The 12,940-nt window shown below is 44.0% G+C and overlaps 1 protein-coding gene across 3 annotated transcripts in view; it reads right to left on the bottom strand.

Moving 5' to 3' along the window:
* CDKL1 (cyclin dependent kinase like 1) overlaps positions 1–12,940 on the bottom strand; it is a 61,178-nt gene that overhangs the window by 7,499 nt on the left and 40,739 nt on the right. For all 3 annotated transcript variants that reach the window (XM_003901775.5, XM_021941193.2, XM_021941192.2), the window contains exons 4-7: positions 7,881–7,953; positions 5,016–5,106; positions 3,920–4,120; positions 1,814–1,896 (exon numbers count right to left, since the gene is read on the bottom strand). In XM_003901775.5, the coding sequence (XP_003901824.2) occupies positions 1,814–1,896; positions 3,920–4,120; positions 5,016–5,106; positions 7,881–7,953 (448 nt within the window). The remainder of the gene's footprint in view (positions 1–1,813; positions 1,897–3,919; positions 4,121–5,015; positions 5,107–7,880; positions 7,954–12,940) is intronic.

The following is a 12,940-nucleotide window of genomic DNA, read 5'->3' as shown; positions in this document are numbered from 1 at the left end:
TCCCAAGTAGCTGGGACTACAGATGTGTGCCACCGTGCCTGGCTAATTTTTGTATTTTTAGTAGAGATGGGGTTTCATCATGTTGCCCAGGCTGGTCTCGAACTCCTGGGCTCAAGCGATCCACCTGTCTTGGCCTCCCAAAGTGCTGGGATTACAGGCATGAGCCACCATGCCCAGCCTACACTGTTTTCTAACCGTCTTTTTTTTTTTTTTTTTTTTTTTTCACTGCATGATATTACTTACTTTTACAGACAGAGTTTTGCTCTGTCACCCAGGTTGGAATGCAGTGGCATGATCATAGTTTACGGTAACCTCAAACTTCTGGGCTCAAGTGATTCTCCTGCCTCAGCCTGCCAAGTAGCTGGAGCTATAGGCATGTGCCACCAACCCCAGTTAGTTTTTAAAATATTTTGTAGAGACAGGGTCTTGCTATGTTGTCCAGGCTGGTCTTGACCTCCTGCACTCAAGCATCTTTCACCTCAGTTGTCTCCTGGGTTGCTAGAACTATAGGTGTGGGACACCGCACCTGACTCTATATGGTATTTTTTTTTTCTTTTTTCTTTTTTTCTTTTTTTTTTTTTTTGAAGACAGGGTCTTACTCCTGTCACCCAGGCTAGAGTGGAGCAATCTCAGGTCACTGCAGCCTCAACTTCCTGAGCTCAGGTGATCCTCTCACCTCAGCCTCCTGAGTAACTGAGACTACAGGTGCATGCCACCATGCTGGGCCAACTTTTTGTATTTTTAGTAGAGACAGTTTTGCTGTGTTGCCCATGCTGGTCTTGAGCCCCTGATCCACCTGCCTCAGGCTCCCAAAATTCTGGGATTACAGGCATGAGCACACCTGGCCTGATGAGGTATTTCTATTGTAAGGATGTACTATACTTAATCCCCTACTGATAGCATACCGAAAGAAATAATTTCTATTAAATAATGCCACATCTTTATGCTCTTGGATAATGGTTTCACAGGAATAAATTTTTGGAAGTGGATTAGGGATATACACATTTCAAATTTTTCTGTTCTTAAAAAAAGGACTTCCCCCATTTGGGTTGGCCATAGAGGGCAAGCACCAGAGTAAGACTGGCTAAGGAAGTTGTTGGTTTTTTTTTTTTTTTTTTTTTTTGGACAGAGTCTTGCTGTGTCGCCCAGGATGGAGTACAGTGGTGTGGTATCAGCTCACTGCAATCTCCATCTCCTGGGCTCAAGCAGTTCTGCCTCAGCCTCCTGAGTAGCTGGGATTACAGGCATGCACCACCATGCCTGGCTAATTTTTGTAATTTTAGTAGAGACAGGGTTTCACCATGTTGGCCAGGCTGGTCTGGAACTCCTGACCTCAGGTGATCTGCCCATCTCGGCCTCCACAAAGTGCCAGGATTACAGGCCTGAACCATTGTGCCCAACCCAAGTAAGTTCATTATGATTTTTCCCATGGTCTGGAGACCATAGGCATAGTAGAGTAGGGAATTTGGACAATGCTGGGGAAAAACTAGTTAATCTTACCTGGATAGGTCTAGGTCTAAAAGTTGGTTGGCTCTGAGCTACCTAGGTTCAACTGCTAAAAAATGATAAAGGACAGGTGTGGCTCTGGCAGGCAGCTCTGCATTCCTGTGCAACAGGCTGGCTGGACTCTGTTATCAACAGCCTCTAAATTAGCATTGAGGCTAAAGTCTCGCTAGCCAATTTGCTCCAATTTTCTTTTTCTCTCTTAGACTGACCTCCAATGCCGGGTGAGCCATGGGGCTCAGGGAGGTGAATAACGACCAAAGCCTAGCTAGCCTGGCCTACAGAGCTCTCTCCAAAATGGGTCACTCACCATATCTTCAGGGTCTGGAATTTTCACTCCACTGAAGTACTGATTCGTGCTAAACACTTGCTGGTGCCTAGGAATGAGATCCCCTTTGGACAAGAAAAAAAAAAAAGGTAAGTGAAATTGGTTAGCAAACACTGATCTATGGTTTTCTTCCATCAATGCTGTATTGGTCTTGCCCATGTCTATGGACACTGCAGTGTTCTCGGGCAATCAGAAGGAGAGGCATTCAGGCAACCTGTATCAATCCCTACAGTGGACAGCACACTGTGTTAGGCACAGAGGAGGCAAGCAACAGAAACTGAGGGCTACAGCTTCTTGCTCTCAGGTTCTTGTTCTCAGAGCCTACAGTGTACTGAAGGAACCCAAACCAAACAACTCAGAAGCGCATACACACAAATAAAATAATGCCTTTTAAAAAAACAGCAAAAGGGCAATAACCACAAATCAAAATCCTATTAACTGAATCCTGATAGGTCAAGATAAAATGTTATTGCCCTAGCACTTATAACAGTGTCTAACATACAGCAAGCACTCAATAAATATTTGAAGAAGGAAGAGAGGGAAGAAAGGAAGGTATGAAGGAAGGGAGGGAGGGAGGCAGGGAAGGGGAAGGAAAGGAGGGAAGAAATCATGGATTTTCTAGCTAGAAGAAATACATTTCCACATTTGGGACCATCTTTTCTTATTTCACCAATTAGCGATCACTTGGAAGTGCCATTTCATCTACTGTTTAGAAGCACTTACAATGTGACACCATGAAACAAAAAGAGTATTTCTATATTTCAGGGGACTCTAGGAAGCTCCTCCTGCACACATTTCCGTCACATCAGCTAAAATCGCCTTTATGTAAAATTCTATATTATACTTGAAGAGGGATTTTGTTCAGAGAATATAGAGAGATACTCAAAGTGTTCTCCTGGGGCACAACCAGGCCCATTTCCCAGGGCACTGTGGGAGTTCCTACTCCGGGGTATCAAATTATCTAATTACTGATGCATCCTAGAAATTTACCTCGCACTCAAATGCAAAAACTGCTGCCTCACCTCATTTTGGGTGAGCAACCAAAAAGCACACCCTCTAATGCCTTGCCTCAGATCTCAGTGAGCTGCATCATGAGCACAATTCCTTGTACCTTAATAACCTTCTTCCTCCAGTGCCAGAGGGGTGACATGGGAAGGCTGTCCTAAAATCACTAGAGGAAACACAGCCAAGAAAGGCTGAGTGCCCCTGGAAGGCCTACAAAGCACCTTCCATGTCACTCGACAAAGTCAAGCTATCAACAAACATTTATTGCCTACAATGTGCAGACACTGGTGGAGGGTAAGTAGAAATATAAGACATGATCTCACCATCAGGAAGTTTACAGTATCTTTGCGAAGATAAGATTACAAGGGAAGGCATGGCGATGGCAGTTGCTACAAGAGTTTAGAGGAGGAAAAGTTTACTTTAAACTGGGATACTCAGGGGAGTCAGGGGAGTTTATGTCTAAACTCCCTGACTTTGGAAGAGGGCAATCAATACTGATGGTTTTTTTTTTTCTCTCACCTTCCCTCCCTTCTCCTCCCCTGCCCTTCTCCTCCGCCTCCGAGGTTAGAGAGAAAGGAAAGGGCACTGGGGCGGGAAAGCAAGACAGGCTGCGTGACATTAGCACTAGCCTTCCTCCTGACACTTAGAAGGCTGGGAATCATCCTCCGTAGAGTCTGAATAATCCAAACTAGTCAGGCAGGCTGGGGTTAAGGACATCCAAATGAATGACACAAATCGTCATAAATGAGGTAAACCATGAAAGCATTCTGTAAACTGCTAAGCCCTTACAGAAATGTGAGTTTTTATTGTTGTTATTGTCATTAACATTTTAACTTGATCCAAACTGCTCAAGAATCTTGGGTTTTTTTGGACAATGAGTAAGTACTCAATAATTGTTAACTATTTTTAATTAAAACAAATATGGCCACCTTTAATGAAGTCATTTAAATGAGGCTTCAAATTTTCCTCTTTCCTAACTAATGCCTTAAAGGGCATTAGGTGAGACAGGGAACTTGGCTCTGCCCTGCCCCAACCTGGGGAAATACCCAGTTTTCCAAAAGGCAGGACGAAAACACCACTTACCCAAGGTCTTCCTAATCAGATAGAGTTGATCCACATCCGATTTTCCTGGCCACAGAGGCACTCCTGACAGCAGCTCAGCAAAGACACAGCCAATTGCCCAAACATCCACTGGGGGGCCGTACTGCGTGTCCCCCACCAGCAGCTCAGGGGAGCGGTACCACCTGGTAGCCACGTAGTCTGTATAGTAGTCACTCGGTCCAGCTGGCCAGTGATGGAACATGGAAAACAAAGAGCAGCGGAAGGCTGGAATCAAAACTGGGGAGAGGGCGATCTCAGAAGTCAAGCCTGCGCCAATCCTGTGGCCTTATTCTATATCGCTGGTTCTCAATTCTAGCTGCACATTCAAATCACTTATATATATATTTTAATTACTGATGCTCAAGCCACACTTCAGTCCAGTTAAAACAGAAGGGGGGAGGGTCTGGGGGTGTTATTGGGCGTAGAATTTAAAGTTCCCTGGGCACGGCAGTTCACGCTTGTAATCCCAGCACTTTGGGAGGCCGAGGTAGGTGGATCGCTTGGGCCCAGGAGTTTGAGACCAGCCTGGGCAACATGGTGAAACCCTGTCTCTACAAAAAAAATTCAAAACTTAGCCAGGTGTGGTGGCTCATGCCTGTAGTCCCAGCTACTCAGGAGGCTGAGGTGGGAGGATCACCTGAACTGGGGAGGTCGAGGCTGTGGTGGGCTGTGAACTGTGCCACTGTACTCCAGCCTGGGCAACAGAGTGAGACCCTGTCTCAAAAAAAAAAAAAAAAAAGTTCCCCCAGGTGATTCTAATCTGCCTCCAAGGTTGAAAGCCGCTATTCTAAAGTAGCACTTCTGAAAAGTATTATTTTAGCAAGAAATGGTAAAAATCAGGGAGGTAAGATACTTTTTAATAACCGCTTTACTGTGGTATAATTTATGGATAGCATACATATGTAAACCACTGTATGTATCTACACGTTTTCAGGAATTACAAAATTATAATTTATGGCATGCTTATGCCCTAAATATACAAGTACTGGCTTGTATACTTCTAGAGCATTTAAATCCTTTATTGTATCAAGAACTTTTCCATCTTTTATACTTAACAAAAGAAAATGTCAATACTCACTCAAAAGCCGAGCAAATCCAAAGTCACAAAGCTTAATCACGGAATGTTTTGTGATGAGGATATTTTCTGGCTTCACATCTCTATGTATGCACTAGTGTAACAAATCAAAACAAAAACAATATTAAGGCTGAACTATATATGAGATAAATGAAACACTTGACTATTTAGCAAATATTGGATAAATCATCTAAATCTCTCCTTGGCCTATTGGACAACAGCAAAAGAGCAGCCTAAAATAAATCTAGTACCAAGCCTGTCAGAGCCTGAATCATCCCAAATTCCTAAAAGGCCCAAAAGAACCAAGAAGGGTGAAAGGAAAATGAAAGTAGGGTAGCCAGTCTCAGCAAAGAAAAATACAGGACACCCAGTTACATTTGAATTTCAGATAAACAAATAATTTTTAGTATAATACATACCATCAAGCACTTGGGATGTACTTATGCTAAAAAGTTATGCTTGTTTATCTGAAATTCAAATGTAACTGGGTGTCCTGTGTTTAAACTAACAGTACTAGGTGAAAGGGAAAATGTTGAAAGGTCCGGGTGAGGCTGCATCACGGTTGCAGGAGCTGCACATTGGTGCATAAGCAGAATTCACAATTCAGTTGTTTAACTGTGAACAGAATACAGTTGGCCTCGTAAACAGGACAAGCCCTGAGCCTGCTGAGATAAGCTGGAAGCGAAGGGCGGCAACCACAGCTTGCCAAGAGACCTCCCTTCCAGCTCTGACATTCATCCTGACAAGATAAACAAGAGTAGGCAGCAGCCCTCACCCTCTGGGGAAAGTCGCTAGATGTCAGCTCTGTCCCACACACAAGTGCTCTGAGAGCTGCAGCCACCCCTCAGGATGTGGCCCCCCCTCCAGAATTTAGACTCAAGTCACCTGTGGTTTCCAGCCCACAGCCAACATTCTTTAACCGGGTGATATTAGAGAGAAGAACGTTTGAGAATCTTCACATGATTTTCTCATTACACGACAATTTCTTTGGTAAAGAACAAATCAACAACCTAATTAACAATTACATTTTTTTTTCTTTTAAAGTTGGGTCAAAATACTGCTCAGGGTCCCTAATAATCTTCCTCTTTCCCAAGTGTTTTCCTCTCAGGAGGAGAATGCTAGATCGTTCTGCAACCTGAGAGACCCTCTTTGGCCTGCAGCCTGAAACCCTGGGGTTATCCTTAAGAACCTGGAGAGGACTCGGGTTCTTCTTGGACATGACCAGTTCTCACTCCAAACGACCTTCAGGATGAGAGATCAGTGTCAATGTTTGCCCATGGGTATTTATTATTCTGGAAAATTTGGGTTGAAATAAAACAACTTTGGGATTTTATTACAATCTATCTGGTTCTTAGCAATTAACATCCCTGAGATCTCTATTCTTTTACCAGTGGCTTCACATATTGCTATAAATGGGTACACCATGAATATCATGATGACATATGGTCAGAAGTACTTGTAAGCAAGTATGTGCTCCTATTCTGTTCTGGGAATTCTTTACAAGTTTCTGCACCCACCCCCATCAGCACATGGAGCCAAACAGGGTGTCTGGGGCTCTCTCCAGGGAACTGTGGTATGTATTGTATTTGTTTTTAGCATCCCAGATCTGCCCTACCAGGGTCTTAGTGCAGTCTCTCTTGCTCCCCAATCCTAAAACCTGCTCTCGAGAGAGTGCTAAGTCACAGTAACTAACAATATGGGTGTCCACTCTCCCCTGTGTATGACAAGGATTATAGCTTTAGCTAGTTGGAGGCTCCTCAGGGAGAAGTGCTGTCTACTCTCATACTTCCTCCTTCCAGGAATGCAGCATCAGGAGAAATCATTTGGAACAATATAAAGAAGGAGATTTAGCCCTACCACCTAAATTGACCCTGGCAGTTGAGTAGGATAAAATATTGCAGTGAAATTGCACTCATGGTCAAAATGAAGCTCTAACTTTGAAATCTGGTTTCTATGCACAGGCAGTGGGCAGTGTTGTATTGGATGGAGCAGCAGGCTTCCCAGCCTCTGTGAAGTCACGTCACCTGGGCAATAGTCTACTATGCCTCTACCAGCCACCTGTGGCCAGAAGTGTCACAGGCTTTCAATGGGTTGCTTGGTTTCAGACTTGACACTCTTATCTCACCAAAGCAGACACTAGCACTTTGCACTGGGTTTGGGGTTCCACCTACTGCAACTGGCATACTGCAACCAAGCAGGCATGAATCACCTGGGGTTTCCCCCAATTTCACAGCCTTTTGGGAGTACAAGATCACATAGACTCCAAGTGAATGGGGTTCTACCTTAAATCTGAGTAGTTTCTAAGCAGTATAAATATATGAATAATTTTTTGGGGTGTGTGTGTGTGTGTGTGTGTGTGTGTGTGTGTTTTGAGACAGGGTCTCATTCTGTCATCCAGGCTGGAGTGCAGTTGTGTGATCTTGACTCACTGCAGCCTCCACCTCCCCAGCTCAAGCAATCCTCCCACCTCAGCCTCCTGAGTAACTGGGACCACAGGCACACACCACCGCACCCAGTTAATTTTTTTTATTTTTTGTAGAGACAGGGTTTTGCCATGTTGTCCAGGTTGGTCTCGAACTCCTGGGCTCAAGTGATCTGCCTACCTTGGCCTCCCAAAGTGCTGGGATTACATGCAGGAGCCACCATGCCTGGCACTAGTTTCTTAAAATCATAAAAATGCATATTTTGTATAACCTGAGCAAGAAGGAATAGCTAGGTTGGCATTTTTAGCCTCTACTTACCCAATCAGGCTTATGAAGATTTGGGTAAAAAATTTTACCCACAAAAGTGTGATATAAACTTTGTACAAGGCTCCACCTCAGCTTAAGGGGAGCCTTCTCACTTTTCAAAAGAGATCATGAGACTTACATTGTGTTTATGGCAAAAATTTACAGCTTGCAGTGTCTGCCAAGTTATGCTCTTCACGAGATGTTCTGGTACCCTAATAAAAATAAAGCAGCACAAACACATTCTTTAGTGTAGCCATGAAATTCAGCTCAAGAAAAGAAAAAATAAACCAAGATAGGCTTTAGTAGTGAAAAACCCTAGGTGACACATAGTCATCTTACTCATCAAACAGTCATTCCGTGAATCCAAAATGTAAAAATATGTGACCAGCACACCGCTGAATTCTAGGGACAACAGGTTAACAAAAATGCAAACATCTACTTCTATAGGTAAGGATATGAAAACCTACAGGATTTCAACAAGTATTTATAACCACCTGTCTCAAACATCTGTGACACCACTGGGAGACTGCCTGGTAACTTGAGCTCCATTTCTACAAGGAATTTTTTGTTGATGTAAAGTTAGTTACTATTCAGCACAAAAGATGCTGTTTATTTTCTCAAGTTGCCCCAAACCGGCCTTGAAGCAGGATTCATCTTCCATGTGTGGGCACATGGTCTCTCAGAGCAGCATTGCTGTTGTTTGTTTGTTTGTTTGTTTAGATAATGAAGACTTTACTGATTATAGCGAAGAACTTTACGTTGCAAACCATGTAACAAATGTTAATAATAATCTAATAACCCGAGGCATCCTGGTTCTTTCCCCATGCTGCCATGGCAGCCAGCTGCACCCCATTTACATCTTTCTACTCTCTTCTCCATCACAGCAGCTAAACTCCAAGCCACTGCTCCCAGTACTTCTTCCCTGACTCACATCTTATATTACCAGGGCAACCAGTAGTCCCAGCAAGTACTTCTTGTGAATTAGAAAGAGGCACATCGCCTGGAAGCATTTAAAACAACAACAACAAACCAAGGCAGGGAGTGTAAGAAATGAACCACAGAGAGAGTGCATTTATTTTCTGAGACCCCAACCCGCTGACTGGACTTACTGTTTTGATAAATCAAACATTCCACAGTGTTGCTGTGGTCGTCAGCCAAAACGAATACGTAAATCAGGGAGGAACTTGAGTAGCTGTGTTAAGGGGACCACAAAAAGTCACTTCCAGCCTCTGAGAGAAGCTACAAGGCCACTGTTGTCACAGGCCAGAAGTTCAGGAAATCCTTTCAGGCAGATCGGGGGGTATTTGAGCAGAGAGTGGGATCACATGAAGGAAAGGAAGAGGCCATTTCCAGGAAGGCTAGTTGGGACATGACTGGACCAGGGCTGTGTCCCTGGGCTTGAAGTTGCTTCTCTCCAAATTCTCTTTTCCTTGTTTGAGCGGCATATAGGCATAGACACTAGAAAAAGTCACTGTCGAGAAAAAAGGCTTAGAAAAATGCAACTAAGAGGAGACATTAGCCTCCACTTTTTACTTTTTTTTAAAAGACAGGGTCTTGCTCTGCTGCCCAGGCTGGAGGCAGTGGTGCTGTCATAGCTCACTGAACTTTGGACTCCTGGACTTAAGGGATCATCTCGCCTCAACCTTCCAAGTAGCTTCTACATTTTATCCAGAAAAATGGAATATATCTTGATTATTCAATAAATTAGGTTTTTGGGTGTTTGTTTTGTTTTGTTCTGTTTTTTTGAGACAGAGTCTTGCTCTGTCGCCCAGGCTAAAGTGCAGTGGTACAATCTCAGCTCACTGCAAACTCTACCTTCCAGGTTCAAGCAATTCTCCTGTCTCAGCCTCCGAGTAGCTGGGATTACAGACGTGTGCTACCACGCCTGGCTAATTTTTGTATTTTTAGTAAAGACAGAGTTTCACCATGTTGGCCAGGCTGGTTTCAAACCCCTGACCTCAAGCGATCCGCCCACCTCAGCCTCCCAAAGTGCTGGAATTACAAACGTAAGCCACCATGCCCCTCCTGCAAATTAAGTATTAATATAGAGTTACCAGTACCAGGGAACTTTAGTTCCTACAAACATTTCCCCAGATAAATTACATAAAAGGAGCATATAAAAGTAAGTTATAGTTGCATATCATTATTGCTCCTCTAATCCCCAGCACATTTAATCCCCAGAATTACAAAATTCTCAAATGTAAAAGCTCTGTACAAATTACTTAGCATCATCTTGAATTGGCTACTCACTTGACTCTTTATTCAGTTTCTTTTCTGGAATGCAGAGGCCTCAGCCTCTGAGATCCCTTTTAGCTGAAACACTCAGATTTAAGAGGGGCCAGGTCTTCACTGTTGGAGAAGAGAGTTACAACTATAAAAAGGCAAAAAAACACTCTCCACTACCAGGCAGAAGGCTGGAGTTTTGTTTCCGGAGAGGATAAAGCAGAGGACATTTGGCATAGGTGAGATTGTGGATACTGTTCTGAAAATGTGGATACTGTTCTGAAAACGGGATTAAAGGACTGTACACATACGAAATGCTGAATGCTGAGATTCCCCATCCCTCTTCCCTCGCTGGACTCTGAGAAATCCGGCAGGCAGACTTCACTCTCTCCAGGCACAATATTCAAAGACTTCTTTGGGAGAAGCTCGGAGGGAAAGATCTGAAGATTCCGACACTGGAGTTCCGCCAGCAAATGGCCCAGCTAGAAAACCATAGTGAAGCTCAAAGCTTCCAATAGTTCCTTATTCTAAACTATGAGCATACGACCAGAGATTATATGATGCCCAAGAAAAGCCTCTAGTAAGAAAGTGGAAGACCAGAACAAACAAAAAAAGCAACTTAAAAGAAACAGAAATTATGGAGGGTGAAGAGAACTTTTTAAAATACCATTAATATCCTCAGAGAGAAAATGAAAGCTGTTATATCCATGAAATAAGAACATGATACTACGAGAAAATGAGAGGACCAGTTCAAGAGTCCACACCCAAATAATAGAGGTTGAGAAAAAGAAAATAGGTAAAACAATGAACAGGAAGTCAATAACAAAACAATTCAAAAAACTTTTTCTGAGGCAGAAAAGGCCCAGCAAGTGCCAGGATAATGGATGAAAATCAAGACCCACTCATGAGTTTCATAATCAAGAACACTGAGCACAAAGAGCTCCTACAAGTTTCTGGAAAAAGAAACAGGACTTCAAAAGAGAGCAGAAAATAGAATGGCATCAGGCTTCTTGGCACTAGAAGATAGAATACACTAAAATAATGACTTCAAAATTTTGAAGGAACATTATCTTCAACCAAAAACCAACAAACAAGCCTATACCCAAACAAAATACCAATCCAGTGTGAGGATGGAATAAAGCATGCAAGGGCAAGGTCTCAACTTCTTATTTCTTCCTGTACCTCTCATCTACTGTTTCTCAAGAAGCCCCTCATGGATGCAGTCCACCAAAAAGGAGCAGTCCATTACAAAGAAGATTATATGGGATGGAGACCCAACGCAGGAAGGAAGCAGCAGGAGTCTCTGGGAGGATGGCAGAGGGAGATGACAGGATAACTGCACTCCAGGTGGCAAAAGCAACCCATCTGGACAGGACAGTGTGACACAAGAGTCAGGCACAGTGAGGGATATCATTGCCATGCCCTCTGCCTCATGCCACCTCAAATAAATATGAATATATTCAACAAACTTAACAGCTCTGGAAGAGTCTGGGTGACTAGCTGGACCCTTCAGGCTTAGGCAGATGTTTTGATGTCCTTTGTTCTTCTCTCTTGTCTTTTTGTTGTTGTTGTTTTGTTTTGTTGTTTTTTTTGAGACACTGTCTCCATCTGTCACCCAGGCTGGCGTGCAGTGATGCTGTCTTGGCTCACTGCAACTCTCGCCTCCTGAGTTCAAGCAATTCTCCTGCCTCAGCCACCCGAGTAGCTCAGATTACAGGCATATGTCCACATACCCAGCTAATTTTTGTATTTTTAGTAGAGATGGGGTTTCACCATGTTGGCCATGGTTGGCCAGGTTGGTCTCAAACCTCAGGTGATCTGCCCATCTCAGCCTCCCAAAGTGCTGGGATTTCAGGCGTGAGCCACTGCACTTGGCCAATACTTTTTAAATTTTTGTAGCGATGGGGGTCTTACTGTATTGCCCAGGCTGGTCTTGAACTCCTGGGCTCAAGTGATTCTTCTGCCTTGGCCTCCCAAAACACTGGGATTATAGACATGAGCCACTATGCCTGGCCTAAGGAAGATGTTCTTAAAATTGTAGCTTGTGCTAGCAAGGCTAGGGAACTCATTCCACCTTAAGGTATTTGTTTCCACATTGGTGGTAAATAGTGGTTGTGGCTGAGCTCTAGGGCAGAGTGGGGAAGGGCTAGAACAGGCATGAAGAGAAGGGGCTCAATTCCCTCTCATTCTTTACTCCCTTTAATAGCCCTTCTAGCTCAAAAGCAAGCTCTCCTTTCAGAGCAATCATATATAAGCTCAACCTTAACTTATGAGAGAAGAAGGGGCATGAGCTGTTCTCCTGGGCCTGGTTCTTCTCTGCCATGGGATTAGGTGATTGAACTTTAGATGAGCCATATATATCCCCAGCTTTCCTTCCTAGTAAATAGTGCTCCAAGGGAGCGCGACAGGATCCAGCTCAGGCCTTTTGGACTCCCAGCCAGCTGGGCCTGGTCTGGTGGGCTTTAAACCCCTGAAGATGTCAGCTCCCCAGACCTAGATATGAGAGTCTGGGCAAGGTATGAGAAAAATCAAGCAAGGATCCCCCTTTTCCTTTCTGTCCCACACCAAGACGGAAGGTGCTCAAGAAGGCACTTCCATAGGTAGTCAGGTGGTCTTCCTTGAGGTCTTCAGTTCAGTTGCGTTGTTGAGAGCTCCAGTTGCCCCTCCAGAGGCCACTGGGCTGTTGCCCAGCTACCCAGAGGCACCTCTTCTGGGGAGGGGGGAATGGAATCCATCTTTCGCTAGTGGGAAGATGTGGAGAACAGGCACACTGCTGAGATCTCCACTGGTGTGACCTCGTGGCATTCTTCTTGCCTGCTTTGGGAATTTTATTTCACCCCTCAGGAACATAAAGGGCTCCCAACTGCTTGATTCTAAGGAAGGGTGTGGGCCGGGGGAAGGGGGGTGGTGTCATTTGAAATCCCTGGAGTCTAGATTTCTGTGTGATTATATCATTTTTTTAACCAGTTAGAGATG

Source organism: Papio anubis, chromosome 7 (genome assembly GCF_008728515.1).
Source record: "Papio anubis isolate 15944 chromosome 7, Panubis1.0, whole genome shotgun sequence".
Classification (NCBI taxonomy): Eukaryota; Metazoa; Chordata; class Mammalia; order Primates; family Cercopithecidae; genus Papio; species Papio anubis.
Note: the sequence above shows the minus strand (reverse complement) of the source record. Positions and strands in the feature narration are given on the sequence as shown.